Source organism: Genypterus blacodes, unplaced genomic scaffold (genome assembly GCF_046128005.1).
Source record: "Genypterus blacodes isolate CSIRO-AG114 ecotype Tasmania unplaced genomic scaffold, CSIRO-AGI_Gbla_v1 ptg000039l_1, whole genome shotgun sequence".
Taxonomy (NCBI): Eukaryota; Metazoa; Chordata; class Actinopteri; order Ophidiiformes; family Ophidiidae; genus Genypterus; species Genypterus blacodes.
In genome coordinates, this window is record NW_027466852.1 from 6,617,673 (window position 1) to 6,633,264 (window position 15,592).

The following is a 15,592-nucleotide window of genomic DNA, read 5'->3' on the forward strand; positions in this document are numbered from 1 at the left end:
TTATCCTGGACATTTACATACTTTTGCCACAACCAATGAAAGACCGTCACACCAGTTCTTTGGAACAACCACTGACAACAGAATGAGATGTGTGAATGTATCCACTACTTTGTCCCCTCGCCTAGAAGTCAGTGGATTGAGGCAACATTCCTTCACCATTTGCCTATAATATGGCCCTCCATGCGACCCAAAGGTATGAGGTGCGATCTGAGAGCATTGTTAGACCATGTAGCATTCCTTTCTGTGGTTAAAAGCATCATCCTTGGCCTTTAATGTTGAAATTAAGATAAGGTTAGCCCTGAGATTACTTTGCAGTCTCTGCGTAAACACTTATTAGAAACTGGACAACAACAGAGGTGTAAAGCAAACAGGCCAACTTCTGTCTTGTGTGCAACAATTTGAATGTCAATTTTGGTCTTACAGGCCCGATGGCTGACCCCAGAATTTTATAAAGCTTTCCAGGGCCTGCTGATTGGCCTTCTGAGTAATATACTGTCCTACTCCTTTGAGCATCCATCCATCCATCCATCCATCCATCCATCCATCTAGTATGGCCAAAGGTCAAAGTCAAAGATCCAATCTCTCAGAGAAGGCCTTTGACATTATTGATTGATTGATGGGTGTCCTCCTCGCAAAAAGAGGATAATAAAATCTGTGTAGTGTTGTGGTTTTCAAGACCTGCTTATCAGGAATGGTTTGCAGTTCATTGTCTTGCTCTCTAGCAGGAGCCCGGAACTTTACAAACTACCCACACCAGCAAAGTGATGTCATCCTACCAGTGATGCCATCCAAACTCACAATAATGATGCCATTGAATAAACTCACATTGATGACATCTTAACAATTTATAACATTTACACATTATTTAAATGATACATTTCATGAATATGATCCTTGTAAATTACTAATTTTCTCTTATATTGCAAACAAGAGATGGAGAAGGATGATGTGGATGAGCTGAGAGTGAACAGAAGAGGAGAATGGGCCAACTTCAACCTGCCCAATGTTAGACATGCCTCCTCCTTCTGCTCCACCTCCTCCCCCTCCTGCATTTAAGTAACAGACTGACGTCATCACTCCAAAAGCTTGATAGTCTATGCTGATGTGGACACTGTTACAGTGGCATGCTTATTATTATTACTTCTCCTTCATTTTTTAAAGCAGAGTTTGGCTTTGGACATTTTTTTTTTCCATCAGGAAGCATCGCAGGAACTCAAGATCGCGATGCCAAGAAAGAAAATCGGTTTTCCTTCCCGACTGACACGCCTCAAACCGGTATGCGACCTGAACATGCAGTCGGTGCAGGTAAGTGATCGGTGCTAATGTTACTATCAATTAACTGGGCTCACTTGAATTTCCAACACCCAATTAGTTGACATTAAGTGCGTTGTATTGATTCCTGAGCGCGTGATCCTACAATACACGCCCATTTGTCCTTCTATTATCTGAAGAATGAAAGAGCAATCAGCTGCTGTGGAAAAGTTGTTTAACCAACCAAATGTATCTCCGTCAGATAAACAGTTTTCCCTGTTAACTCTTTTTTGGGGGGAATATTCGGCTGAAATTGTACGCATGCAGCGTTTTAGCGCGTCAGGCACCGGCATAGTTATTCAAGGGGGTCATGGCGTGGCAACTGTGATAATTATGTCTGGATTTTTGCTGTAATTGCAAACAATCTGGTTGTACTTGGGGGAAAACGAGGCACGGCCAGAAATAAACGGGAGAGAGCCAAATAATAACTCCTCTATTTGGAGATCTGCAAATCTTATTGTGTTAATCGGTGCTTGACAATGAGTAGAGAAATGTAAAATGTCTCTTTTGTCTTGTAGGACAGAGAAGGTGTGAGAAGGTCTGTACTGATTGACTCAAGCGAGGAGCTCTTGACGCACTACTACAGTGATGGTCTGACAATGTATGAGGTGTTCCTGCGAGGGCTCAGAGTAGCAAGTGAGTTCTTTTCTCATAAACATGTTTGTGTGTTTAGATTGGCGATTCAATGTGGGCATAATTAAAAAGGTGAGCTTGATTTCTCCCCCTCATAGACAACGGGCCTTGTGTTGGATGGAGGAAAGCCAACCAGACGTATGAGTGGCAGTCTTACAAACAGGTGAAGCTACAACGTGTAGATGAACATCGTACACGACTATCTGAAGCAACATATATTAGAAAGCATTATTTATTTTAATTTATTTCATGCAGGTGATAGACAGAGCAGAGAGCCTCGGCTCTGCTCTCCTCCACAAAGGACACTCTAACACCGGAGACAAGTTCATCGGTGTCTTCTCCCAGAACAGACCGGAGGTGACATAAACACACACGTACATTACTGTATTTTTATACACTTTTTCTAAATCTTCTCCTTTAAGAACTGTTATTGCTCCTCAGCCCTTCTGTCAGTAGGGTTGATCTGTATTTTGTGTTTCTTCTATTGCAGTGGACCATTTCAGAGCTGGCTTGTCACACGTACTCCCTGGTGGTCGTCCCGCTGTATGACACGCTGGGCACAGAGGCCATCGGCTACGTCATTGAAAAAGGTACAGCAGCCACAACACAGGGCACTTTTAACCCGTTATACTGTAAGACCTGCAGTGGTGCTGATATGTACAAACAAGTGGTGGTTAATTTTGGGCCTTTGCTTCCCCAGCCAGCATCTCAACAGTGATCTGCGATGTTCCTGAAAAGGCTCAGCTCATTCTGCAGTGTATCGATGGTAAGACACGCAGTGTAAAGAGGATCGCCATCATGGAGGCCTTTGATGACGAACTGGTGACCCAGGGACAGCAGAGTGGTGTTGAGATTCTGAGCTTGAAGGAGTTTGAGGTGAATATTTAAAAAAACAAATGATTGTTACAGTTATTGTGTTTGTATTTGTATTGTTCTAGATGTTCCTAAATGGGAATTCAGGTGCTATGGGTCATGGGTGCACTTTTAATCCTCTGTGTGTTTTGTTTGTTGCAGGCATTTGGCAAAGACCACCACCAGGAACCAGTGGTGAATAGGAACTGTAGATAAAATAAAGAAATAGACTGGAAAAATAATTAAAATTCTAAATACAATTATTTCTTAATTCAATTTTTAATGCACAAAATGTTCACGCTCATTAATGTAGATGTGGTGTGTTACAGCCGCCTAAACCAGAGGATCTTGCACTCGTCTGCTTCACATCTGGAACCACAGGTGAGTGCAGAACTCATTACAAAGCATGACTTTAACAATTTATTTTATTATTTCTTTATTTCTTTATTCATTTTTTTTTTGCTATTTGTTTTTATTGAAGCAAACATTTAACATGACATTGCGCATACAATTAATTATTCAGTTATGTATGATTTTCCTTTCAGGAAACCCCAAAGGTGCAATGATAACTCACGGAAATATTATCGCCAACACGGCATGTTTCCTTAGAATAACAGAGGTAAACAGTTTCTCTCTATTGTGTCATTTATTTCATGGCTTTCAGCCCCTAAACTTGTTTCTTACCTCTTCATCTCTACCCAATGTTCTGTGTCAAATTTCTTTGAGTATCAAACATCTAAGCGGAGCTTCAATAAACGATCCAGGTGATGCACCTCTTTATTTGTGTCCTTTCTTTCCTTATTGTCCGTTCTGTCTTTCTTGTCACCTCTCTTCCTGTCCCCTGTGTGTGTTTTGGTTTGTTACACCGTGCTCGACCTGCATAAATGCATGTGTTTTTGTGTGTCTTCCGCAGACACACGGCAAGCTGGATGCCCATGATATTCATATATCATATCTCCCTCTTGCACACATGTTTGAGAGGGTTGCACAGGTATGTGTTATTTTTGCTGTTTAAATTCAGCAAAAGTGATTGCCACGTGAATGAGTAACATATGTCAGATGTTTTGGGGGTATTGAGAGCACAATATACTGATATTTGCTTTGAATAAAAATGTGAGGATTGTGCATTTGACCTTAAATATACTTGAGAAGCAAGAGAGCTTCAGTCTGACAGTTGATTTGCTGGATACTGCAGTGGAGGGAGTGCATGTGTTTCCTCAGATTGACTGTCCAGATAGCAAATACCTTAAATAAAATAAGGTTCAAGACTTTAGAAGGTGATACTAAAGCTTTTTGACTTCATTGGTTTTCGTGCAATTTATGCGTGAAGTAGCTCAATAACCATGTTTTTTGGAGATGGAGAAGATGGAGCATTCTGGAGTCATATTCAGAGCTCACGTATACGTTTAAACACAAATACTTGTATTAGTTGTAAACTGTTTGTTTCAACCCAAAGGGATACTCGACGAACTCAATGTGGCAACAATGTTGGATATGTTGTTGGAGTTTTAAACGCACATGGCTACAGTTCCCTCTGGTGGACGCTTCACACCGATTTGACTAGCAGCAGGGGATTTACTCTGCTCTCCTTTCTCCTCAGGGTGCCGTCCTCATCAACGGGGGCCGCATTGGCTTCTTCCAAGGGGACATTCATCTTTTGATGGATGATTTGAAAACACTGCAGCCAACAGTTTTCGCTGTGGTTCCGCGTCTCCTGAACCGCATGTTCGATAGGGTCAGAATACATTTTGATACAGATGATGTGTTTCATTGTTCAAGATAAATTCCCCAACCTTTGTCTGTTGGTGACCCCCTGTCTGTTAACTGGGCTCCTAAAATGATCAATCTGAATTCTCCACAGGTATTTGGTGAAGCCAATACTCCTCTGAAGCGATGGCTACTGGATTTTGCTTACAGGAGGAAGGAGGCAGAGCTTCGTCGTGGTGTGGTTAGACAGGACAGCATATGGGACAAACTCATCTTCAAAAAAATACAGGTGAACTACTGAAGCACTGTGTTACATGCGAAGGGCAGCGAAAAAGTGTCAATCTTCCAGTTTTGAGCCTTTTTGTCGCACTTTGCAGGCAAGCCTGGGTGGTCATGTGAGGATCATATTGACTGGAGCAGCACCGGTGTCCCCGACCGTCCTCACCTTCCTACGGGCGGCTCTAGGCTGTCAGGTCAGTATGGCCCTCTGCACCTCTAGTGTTTGATGTTTGTCCTCACTGTCTGTAACAGTAACGTCTCTATCATGTCCCTCACTCCAGTTTTATGAAGCCTATGGTCAGACTGAATGCACTGCTGGATGCACCATGTCATTGCCAGGAGACTGGACAGCAGGTAATAGAACGTCAAGCAACCACTACAATTGTGCATTCTGATGCCTAATGGCCGCTGTGTGAAATCCTCACAATTCTGTGTCGGTGAAACTAAAATGTGACTCCTGTTTATATTCAGGTCACGTTGGGCCCCCACTGCCCTGCAACTTGATGAAACTGGTGGATGTAGCTGAAATGAATTACCTGGCAGCTAATGGAGAGGGAGAGGTGAGGAGTGAGGCATACATGGGACTGTCAGAAGGGTCTGTGTAGCTTCTGTTCAGACCTGTTCAGACCTGTTTCATTCTGAGATCCCAGTTCCTCCAACTGTCGGCATCATGTCTCCTTCCAGGTGTGTGTTAAAGGCCCAAACGTTTTCCAGGGTTACCTGAATGACCCTGAGAAAACAGCAGAGGCAATCGACAAGGACGGATGGCTCCACACTGGTGACATTGGGAAATGGCTTCCTGTAAGTGACTGTTCAGGATCTGGAGCTAATTCATGTGGATTGGGGATTTGTTCATAGTGGCCATTTGCAATTGGGTTGCTGTATGTTTTAAAGTGTCTTTCTCGTGTGCGTGTGTGCTTGCGTGCGTGCGTGTGTGTGTGTGTATGTTTGTTATTGTAGAATGGAACTCTGAAAATCATTGATAGAAAGAAGCACATTTTCAAGCTGGCACAAGGAGAATACATCACCCCCGAGAAAATAGAGAACGTCTACATTCAGAGTGACCCGGTGGCTCAGATATTCGTCCATGGTGACAGCTTACAGGTAATTAGTTTGATGTAAATCTTGTGGAGCAGTTAATTACTCCACTGTTGTCTTCTTTAATGAAAGCACAAGTGCATTTGTATCGGCCCTTGGGAAGTTGTGATAGCTCTGCGACAGGCCTTACACAGCACATGGCTTAGTTGGACATCTGTAGACTCAAATCCAAAATACTTCCAAATGATGGAAGTGCAGCCGCTTCTGGACTTAATCAGATGATGTTCCCTGTTCAGTGGACACCATAACTCTGCACCACAAAGGTAATGTTTAGCTTGGGTTTCACGTGTCTGACGGTGGGCGTATGCCCTTGGCCACTTCTGATTGGTTAGCATGACTTGTACAATCTTATTAATTGTTTCGCCCTAATTTTGCAGTGGCAAGCCGTGCATTTCACACCTAGGCCTTCAGTGATGTCCTACCTGAATTATTCCACCTCTTGATACCATCATTAAGAGGCAATGGCTCTATAGAAACTATACATTTTGACAGAAACGCAGTATAACCAGGCGTTGCATCACCTTAACATAGTCCAGTACAACAGAGTTATATTAATATTTCCGAAGCATTTATAATCAATAAATCGGCGTGTTAAACTACCAATTTTAAGATCGCTTTGATCGCCAGCGTTGGGGTTGGCCATTCTCTTCTCATGATGTCTAGCTTTCTTGAAAAGCAGCCGCACTGTTGATTCTGAAAGCCTCAGGGCAGATTTCTTGGACCCTGGCAACACATTAAGGCTGAAACATGATTGGATAAAAGCTCTAACTTAAAGGCCAGCCCTCCAAATCTCGTTCTGAGGCTGGAAGCAGCGCGACCAAGACGAAAGCTTTGAAATGAAGAGAATAGACTATGGGGAATAATTTAATACATATTTGTGGAAAAAATATATCAAAATAAAATTTATATTCTGATGATGTTTAGGCCAGCAGAGAAGGCCTTGCTGGCCCTGACGACCCACCACTGTAATTTTGTAGTATTGCAAGGGCGAAGTGCAGCCATTTCAGAGAAACCCAATCACCTACGGGGTGTTTAAGTTACAATCATTTATGTCAAAATCCTTCTATCGCAGACGTAATGCATATCAATCTCAGAACTTTCAGTGTGGTACTGATTTGACCGACATTGTCTTTGTCAGGCTTGCTTGGTGGCTGTTGTGGTTCCTGATCCTGAGATTTTACCGTGCTGGGCCAAGAAGAGAGGCTTTGAAGGATCATACGCTGAACTCCGCAGTGACACAGTGAGATTCATCACTATTAGCAAACTAAACCACAGCCCCACTTAATAACTGTGAACCGACTTAACTAAGGTGTTTTTGAATGTTGTAGAATGTGAAGAACGCCATTCTGCAGGACATCCTCAGACTGGGAAAGGAAGCTGGACTCAAGTCTTTTGAGCAGGTGATTATACCCATGTTTGCCTTCACATTCTGCTTCAGGTGGAGCAACCCCCTCCCAATCTTTATCCCTCAATTATTCTCTCCACTCTTAGCACTTTGCTCCATCTTTGTCTCCTGCAGGTGAAGGAAATCATACTTCACCCAGAGATGTTTTCCATCCAGAACGGCCTGCTGACACCCACGCTTAAGGCCAAGAGGGCAGAGCTTTGTAACTACTTTAGAGAGCAGATTGCTGCACTCTATGCCAAAGTTAAGATGTGAGCTTGGAACAAACATTTAAAAGAGAAGAGTAAAGTCAAACGCCTACATTGGCTATGTATGCAGAGTATCACCGCCAATATGCATGACTTGTACTATGCACCACTTTCCAACCTCCTTCCCTCATCATACGACCTTATCCCCTGTACCCTAAAAAATAAAATAGAAAGGAAAGGAAATTTAGGACAACCTTGAGCCTCCGCCCTCAGTGCGCCTAGAGAAGACAAAAACAAAACACCAAACATTCTCCATTGTCTAGGATTATAATTTGAACTTCATGTGCATGTAAGCCTGGAAGACAAATATTAACAGTTGAATAACAGTGGAGACATAATAAAGATTTGCATTTAAATAACTCGGAGACGATAAAACAGCCGTGCTGAAGATGAGTATTCCAGCTGCGTCTTTGGGATTTTGAGATTATGATAGCACCTTGATGAAAATCCCGGAGTCGGTGTGGATATGCAAAGCCACAGAATATGCCCTGCTCGGCAAAGAGCTTGACCATATCAGGTTCCTTACAGCTGCGGTGAACTTTAGTTAATAAATCTTGCCAGAAGTTGAGTTTGTGGTCACCCTCTCCAATAGGATTCTTCTTTGCCAAGCGTAAAACATTGTCGTTGTCCCTAAAAAAGTGCACCCATTCCAACTCAAGCTAAATAGGACCAAGTAGTCTGCAGTCATCTCTGCTCTGCCTCCCTCAGGTTGTTACTCTTCCACCACTTGATCTATTATGGCCTGTTTTTCTTTAATCTTTATTTCTTTTATCAAATATGACTGGATTAATTGTCCAGGCGGACATCAATGTTGTTGAAGCGGCTCAATAATTCAGCTCGAGCTTTCAGTTCCATCATTATCTCTGCAAGTGAGAACTGAGCTTCACTTACACAAGAGTCGGCTCCCGTTTGTGTTTGGTCCTCAGGGCCAAATTTATTCCATCTGGAAGATTTTTTTTTTGTGACATTTTCTCTTTGCCACTCAGCGCTTAAGTTTTTGAATATGATAAGTTTAAGAACGGCTTTTGAAGCAAGCAGGGGTATGAAACTTAAAACTCAGCTCAGGCCATGTTGACATAATTTTTTTAGTGTACAGTTGATATACACACAACTTTATCACAGCTGTTTTCAGAGCTTTGTAGCATGCATTTATGATCACTGAAAGCTTTGTGTAAAAGTGTTTTGTCAGTTATAAATGAATTGTGATCAGTATTTACATTCTTTTAATGTCTGATTTCTTAACAGTTCAAGTTCTTTGTTATAATTTCCTTTCATGATTTGTATTTAATGGCTGAGAATAAGTGCTTGAGTTGGTGTCTTTATCCTTCATTAAACCTAAATAAAAACTTCCATCCAAAACGCTCTGCTTTTTTGTTGGATATCGTTTATGAAGGGCATCAAAAAACATTTTCCATAAAGTGAAGTATTAATGAGAAGGATGTGCAAACACTGCCCGAGAGGCAACACTATATAACTGCTCAACACGGCACCCTAATGGGAATCAAAGTCTGCCATGCATTCAAGCAGGAGCTGATCTGAGACCTCACCAGTGCTTCGCTCAAAGTCATCGAGCATCTCTAAGTAGACCTGGTCGTCCTGTCCATCCCCCCACACGTCTGCTGCTTCGTCCTCAGCGCTGTGCGAGGGCTGCTTCACACTGAGTTCAATGTTACCAAGATCGTCCATAGAGTACAGCTGGTCATCCTCATCCTGTCGGTGAACACATGACATGATGTTAAACTGCAGCAGCTTGTGTAAAATGTCTTTAAACATTGGAAGTACAAGTAAAATAAACAAACCATTGTCATGATGTAGCTGAGGCAGATCTCCTGTGGCAGTGGGTGACCTGCAACAGGAGAAAAGTCTTGGATCAACTGTATGTCTAAGTTTAGTAACTCTTAGACAAATGAGGTGAGTGTGAAAATGAGAATGAATACAGTCACTTCTTACTTGAGGATCTGAAGCTCTTGCATTCAGGGTCATGACATTTCTGGTACCAAGCCTCCTCTTTGAGATCCACAACAATCCTAGAAGGGAGGATGAGACCGAATCCTAAAGATCGCATTTGCTCAGGAGCAGCGTGTGCAACATGAGAGATGCGTATGTAGTGACACAACAACATAATTCATCTGAAGGTGTTGGTCAGGTCTGCTGTTATGTTATGCTTGCAATTAAACATGAATGCACGTAGGGAAACCATGGAAACGGTGGAGGCATTTTACATTTAAGCAGGAGTTGTGGAGATGTAACTGGCCGGTACGTACATGATGTTGTTGCTTTTATGAAACCTGTCAACATTTTCACACCAGCGATACTTGGCGATGTCATAGACGAGGAGCTGTTCAGAGGCAAAGTAGTTCCAGCGTCGTATGCCTGTAGATGAAAACGTGACACATCGTCTGTCCTGACGGTTACACTTTTACTAAATACAAAGTATACATAGCTGAGATGCAGATGCTTTAGAATGACATTCCAAACGTTTACACTTCACTAGTTAAGCACTTACACCCTTGTATCCCCTCTTTTTTGACCACACTTAACACAAAGTTGTCCACTTCTCGATGAGGCGATGACAGGTAACCACTCAGAGTACCTGCAAGTTAGGGACAACATGTTCAGGTTATGTACAGCTAATGCTTGGACAGAAGTAAATGTGTTTTAAGCAAAACTGTGCGAGAACTGTTCTGTTACCCGCATCTGTGGCAGATCCCTGCTGATGGCGAGGCGTTGTGGTTCTGCAGGTCTTTGTGTCCGGACGATCCCACGTGAGAATTGTCTGACCTGTGAAACTGATAAAAATAGTGAATCTTCAGGCTTCTGCTTCATGAAATATATGATTGACAACAAAAAGAGAACTGGGTGAGCGGGTTCACCGTACCTAACGTTACACACCAGAGAAGCCAAGAATAGGCTTTCCTCTGCAGAAACGCCTTGCTCGGGACCAGCAGTGAATCTGTTGTCCTCTGCCACACGGAAAGCAGCATTCTTTCCCACTTTTGATGATTTATAAAGGCGGAAGTTTCTGTTTTTGGTGTAAACGCCTGTTTTGTACACAAAGTTTACAAAAGTGGATTACTAGAAATGATGGTGAATCAATATAGGGAAGAAATGCAGAAAAAGCGCTTGTACGTGTTTGACAGGATCTAACTTGGACTTTCTTACCAAGATCAACAAAGAGGCATTGCTGTCCATCCTTGTTTTTCACCCAGAGGATGCTGAGGTCTTGGTCTTCCTGCTTTCGTCTCTTAGTCTGTGGACTGTCAGCCAACATGCCTGTCTTTGTTGGGTTTGACTGGGTTTGAGGTGTGCTGTTAACACAACATTGAGAATAGTTACACACAGCGATGAGCTCAGAGTAAATATGAGAGAGAGTGTAAAATAACTGTCATTTACTGTGTTCCTCTGTCTTCTTCTGTCCCTGTATCCAAATAACGGCGATGTTCAGGTGAGCTCAAAACCTCTTGGAGAATTCCATGGATGAATTTACCTAAAGGGACATATCAGACAGACCACATTATTAAATCACAAGTTAAATAAAGATTCAATTAGTCGCAATAATCGGAACATACCGACGTGCATGTTGTCTTTGAACGCTGCATTTTGGAGATTGAAAATAAGATGGCGGCTGAACTTCTCATCTGTGCTGGAGTCCAGGTTCAGCACGTCTTTTGCAGAGCATTCAATCCCATAAACCTCCATCAGCTTTTCACAAACATACTGTTAACACACAAAGGAATGATTAGTGCACAAACAAACAGTATTCATTTGGAATACTTCAGACTAGAATATAGGACGATTGTTGATTATCATTATATGCAGACAACTTGTTGCTGTATGTAACTGGTAATCTTGTCTCCCGGCCTTCAGTCATTTCTCTGGGTATAAAATAAACTTTTCAAAGAGTGAATGTTATTACCATTTACGCATCAAGTTTGAAACTCCATCAAGCTGACTCTGATCGCTCTGGGGTTAAGTATTAATTATTTAATTTATACATTTTTATGAATTTAACTTATTCCTCCTCTAAGACACTGATCCAGCTTTGTTGTCACCGGGACCGATACAGGACATCCTCCTTGCCTGCTGCTATGTCCTTTTCAGAATCAGAATCAGAATCAGAATAACTCCCCACCACTGTCTGATAGAGAACACTCTGCCCTTTAGTCTTTGTTTAGGTCACATCCACTCTTTCTGCCCTTTAATCAATGTTTTGCATTTTTACTAATTTATTTAATTTACTATGACTGTGTTTTATTTATTACTGTGTGTGTTGTGTTTTTATTTATTCTAGCATGTTTTACTGTAATGCTGCTGTGACAGAACAATTTCTCAGTTTGGGATCTATCAAATTCAATAAATCAAAGTATATCTATCTGTCTATCTATATCTATCTATCTCATTATTGAACTGACTAACATTCTCAGTTTGTGTCAACTTTACCCGTCTCATAACAAAATTCAAATCTGACTTTCACAGATGGAACAATTTGCCTCTCCCTTAAACTGGAAAGGTTCATGTCATTAAAATGAATGTTTTGTGTAGATTTATCCACTTGTTTCAATCAATTCCCTCATTTCAACTCCTTAGAAAAAATTATAATTTCCTTTATTTGGAGTGCAAGGATCTGCAAAACACTGCTCCTGTTTCATTTTCATCTATTTCCATGTGCATGTCTACATATTTCTCATTTTCACTGTTGTTTTCCCTCTCTATGTATAAAAAAATGTCTCCAACATGTTTTATAACTGCATGCTCATTGTTATGTTTTAAGTTTTATTACAAATACATACAACATTCTATGGGTAATTCCTTCTTCAGCAAGTATGAATGCTCTCACAACCTACCTGAATAAGAAAGGAGACCATGGCTCTCCCATCAGCTCCTGTGTTTGAAGATTTGTGGAACTCCAAGTCAAAATAAAGCTTACAAACAGCACCTTCAGGTATCACCTCATAGCAGTGCATCAGGGACTGGGGGTAAGTTCTGAAGAAACAAAAGGGTTCAAAGCAACATAAATGCACATCATCACAGCTTTCCAAAGAGCAAAAGCAAACAGCCCATCACTGTGCAGAAGAGTCCTGGCACACACCTGTAGTAATGCCACAGCTCACTGTAACTGGTGACCAGGAAGATCCTTTGACCCAGGAGCCACTTTTCTTTTTCAAGAGCAAAAATGTGTACATTCTGTGAACAATAGAAGGCAAACCTCAACATATTTGTTCCTGATATTCTATACAGCAATTTCACATACAGAAAGGGGGAGAAATCAGAAATGCATTAATGTGAACCTCTTTGGAGCTCCGGGCGAAACTGATAGCCAAACTCTGACGAGGGAAGAGCTTCCAAATGGAGGAAGGCTGGCACAGCCACAGCCGAGGTTTGTAAGGCACGGTCAAAGGACTCTGCTGGAATGACTGAGCCAGCTGCTCAACCTTCTTCAATCGGTCTCCCCACTTCTTCATCCTCAAGCTGATTCCTTTTCCTTCGGTGTATCTGAAGGAAAGTGAGGTCAGAGGGCAACTTCTTAATTTAAAAACCTTAAAAGTGCAACAACAACAAATCAGTTCTGCCAAATATGAAGGAGCAATGTTGCTGAAAAAATAAAAAAAAGTTGCTGAAGGGGCTTATAGTACTCCCAAATCAGAATTGAGGTGGTAAAGATAAGAATTTGACTCCAGAGTCTCAAGTGTGTCCAGGTTACTGAGTAAATCAGCTGATTGTAAACAAAGCATTTAGCCTGAGTGTACTGTTTGGAAGTAACTGTAACTAAGCAGGCTGATAGTTCACAGTGAGTCACGTGTGCAAACAGAATTAGTCGTGTATAAATGTGTTAGTATGTTTAAGCCTTATTATGTCATGTAATGTAATGTATTAACCATAACTATTTTTATACCAATATCAGCCTAGAGGCAATTCAGTGTCTGCCAGGCTGTAGATGTCGCCGTCCTTTGGTTCGATATCGAGTGACGTTTGTTTGTTTGTTTACATTTGAATCACTGACTGTAGCTTTACATGAACATGTAGAATTAAAAAGGTTTCCGTCGTTCCCAAGTGCAAATGCAGCAACAGTAACTTAGTAAAAGTCAGTATTTGTACAGTATCATTACAATTAGACGAATAGCGTCGCTAATTTTACTGCGTTTAGAAGTTATAAAACGGTCTAAAAATACAACTACAATACAACTAAAACTATAAACTATAAATTACGAGTACAAATGGTGCATCACTGTAAGTTTATTTTCAATAATAAGCAGTCTAAGTCACTGCAGTTATTACTAAAGTCACTCACTCAGTTGAGGTTCGTCACAGAAAAACAAGGAAGCAGTTTCGGATTTGCCGCCAGTGTCGCAGCACTTCCGCTAGCACGCAACTTCCTGTCCAAAAGCCTTCACACTAATAATCGCCACGTACATAAACGCGCTGAACAAAATAAAAGCTTAAACGTTATAAATAAAAATCACGAATTGTACCTCTGATCTCCACAACCAGGATGTACTTTGACGTCACACTATTATTTGAGTGAACCATAGGTGGTCGATTCAGTTCAAATTGATAATGCTAATAACATTAACATACCCCATAATTTCCTGTTAAGGGTTTTCTTGTTACATATACAGAAGTAGACACATGTTAATATGACATAACCGTTATAATCACGTGACAGGATATTGGATCAGCTTACAGCATTTGGTGACACAGTTTGCCACACGTAGATTAATAACTCTATAGTACCATAATATTTCAGGAATATTTAAAAAAAAAATCAGTCTCAACATATGCTGTGTATTTCTAAGCTGCTTACAGCCGATAAATTCACTGAAATATGCTTCTGTAGATTTTCAAGCATGATCACTCAGATGAATCAGACTGAATGAATTTCCTCTCCAAGACACACTGTCTAATGTAGGTGTGTCCCTCCTGATGTACACTTTGTTCTGATACTGTTATGGGTGTGTCTCTCTTTTTGATGTCTCTGTTATGGACACTTAATTTCATTTCAAAAAGTATAGTTTTATGAAAGGGCAATTACATTGCAATGCACATGTTTGTCTCCATTTTATACAATGTGTTTGGCAATGTCTACACTGGGGGCTCATCTCTGTATGTCTGGGCATGTTTATCCTGGTGTGTTCTTCATTTTACTTAGTGTGGGCTTGACTCTTCTGCTGTCATTAGCGTGAACATATTTTAACCCCACATCTTTAACAAAACAACAAATTGCTTTTAGTAGCAAACATAACAAAAAATAGTTAATACACTCATTTGGAAATTATTTCCTGCCCTGGCAGCCTCTGTGTTACTGTGATGCCTTTGGAATGCATGACGCCATGAGCTCACTGCTGTCAATGAAAATATAAATGTAGGATTCAGGTAACCTTGAGTGGTTGTTGGTATGTGGACTACATGTTGCCAATGTGCTTCAATACAGCCAGAGGATGTGCAGGACTCAAGCCTGATATGTTTTAGATGCATCATGCTTCTTTATGAGCCTGTCAAGCTCATGGACCTTTGGCTGGCTCAGTCATTCATTCATCTTTGCAGTCCACTGTTAGTGGAAAACCAAAATTATACTATGTCCTGTTTCCTAAGGTCATGTCACCTTTTTCAGCAAATGTTTATGCAGGGCACCCTCTCAATTATGAAAAGAAAAACAGAGATTAATCCTGCATTAGTGTTAGTTTAATAACATTAAGAGTTCTGCCATTTTAAGGAGGAAAAGCATTCTAATGGATGTTGAGATAATATCTATAAACCTTTGGTGATTCGATCTACAGTATTTGTATGGCATGTGTGTAATTTTGAATAAAGTAATGTAAAGTCTCTTTTCTGCTTAAATAATCAGCTTGTCTACCAAAATTTGAAGCAAGCATGTATACCACACAAAAAGAGCATTGGCAGCACTTCTTGGAAGTTACTTTTTCTGTTCTCTGGCAAAACAAATTCAGCTGACGGGATGTTACAGAGAGTCCCAGGGTGCTGACAGAGAGCTGAGGCATATGAGGAAGGAAGCCATGTAGCAAAGGTGTGGGAACACAGCAACATACTGTTGTTATTCTAT

At 41.2% G+C, this 15,592-nt stretch overlaps 3 protein-coding genes across 4 annotated transcripts in view; 1 reads left to right on the forward strand and 2 right to left on the reverse strand.

The window, feature by feature from the left end:
• The window catches only part of fabp2 (fatty acid binding protein 2, intestinal), a 154,088-nt gene that overhangs the window by 127,157 nt on the left and 11,339 nt on the right, over nt 1–15,592 (reverse strand). The window lies entirely within an intron of this gene.
• LOC142996942 (long-chain-fatty-acid--CoA ligase 1-like) lies at nt 934–7,589 on the forward strand. The gene is made up of 21 exons (XM_076148069.1): nt 934–1,005; nt 1,198–1,316; nt 1,835–1,947; nt 2,043–2,107; nt 2,200–2,301; nt 2,435–2,534; nt 2,645–2,820; nt 2,959–2,991; nt 3,126–3,177; nt 3,342–3,415; nt 3,710–3,787; nt 4,397–4,531; nt 4,658–4,792; nt 4,881–4,976; nt 5,064–5,136; nt 5,254–5,342; nt 5,467–5,583; nt 5,743–5,886; nt 7,019–7,120; nt 7,209–7,280; nt 7,400–7,589. The coding sequence occupies exons 1-21, from the start codon at nt 934–936 to the stop codon at nt 7,538–7,540; spliced, it is 2,088 nt and encodes a 695-aa protein (XP_076004184.1). The 3' UTR covers nt 7,541–7,589.
• primpol (primase and polymerase (DNA-directed)) lies at nt 8,784–13,911 on the reverse strand. 2 transcript variants are annotated; one of them, XM_076147986.1, is made up of 14 exons: nt 13,823–13,911; nt 12,822–13,026; nt 12,623–12,717; nt 12,378–12,516; nt 11,103–11,250; nt 10,927–11,020; nt 10,696–10,841; nt 10,412–10,574; nt 10,225–10,322; nt 10,040–10,126; nt 9,798–9,906; nt 9,484–9,560; nt 9,333–9,379; nt 8,784–9,243 (listed from the first exon to the last, which is right to left on the reverse strand). In XM_076147986.1, exons 2-14 carry the CDS (start codon nt 12,993–12,995, stop codon nt 9,025–9,027), a joined length of 1,596 nt encoding a protein of 531 aa, XP_076004101.1. In that variant the 5' UTR covers nt 12,996–13,026; nt 13,823–13,911; the 3' UTR covers nt 8,784–9,024. The 2 variants fall into 2 exon arrangements, with proteins under 2 accessions (XP_076004101.1, XP_076004102.1); XM_076147987.1 differs by lacking the exon at nt 13,823–13,911 and adding an exon at nt 13,427–13,581.

Bases quoted from the DNA above. Each gene is read 5' to 3' on its own strand.
- LOC142996942 (XM_076148069.1), top strand. From the start codon at position 934: ATGGAGAAGGATGATGTGGATGAGCTGAGAGTGAACAGAAGAGGAGAA. The intron at 1,948-2,042 runs GTGAGTTCTTTT...TCCCCCTCATAG, and splicing joins GCGAGGGCTCAGAGTAGCAA to ACAACGGGCCTTGTGTTGGA. The intron at 2,302-2,434 runs GTGACATAAACA...CTTCTATTGCAG, and splicing joins TCTCCCAGAACAGACCGGAG to TGGACCATTTCAGAGCTGGC.
- primpol (XM_076147986.1), bottom strand. From the start codon at position 12,995: ATGAAGAAGTGGGGAGACCGATTGAAGAAGGTTGAGCAGCTGGCTCAG. The intron at 12,517-12,622 runs GTGTGTGCCAGG...TTGTTTCTTCAG, and splicing joins GAGCTGTGGCATTACTACAG to AACTTACCCCCAGTCCCTGA. The intron at 10,842-10,926 runs GTAAATGACAGT...TTGTGTTAACAG, and splicing joins GAAGAAGACAGAGGAACACA to CACACCTCAAACCCAGTCAA.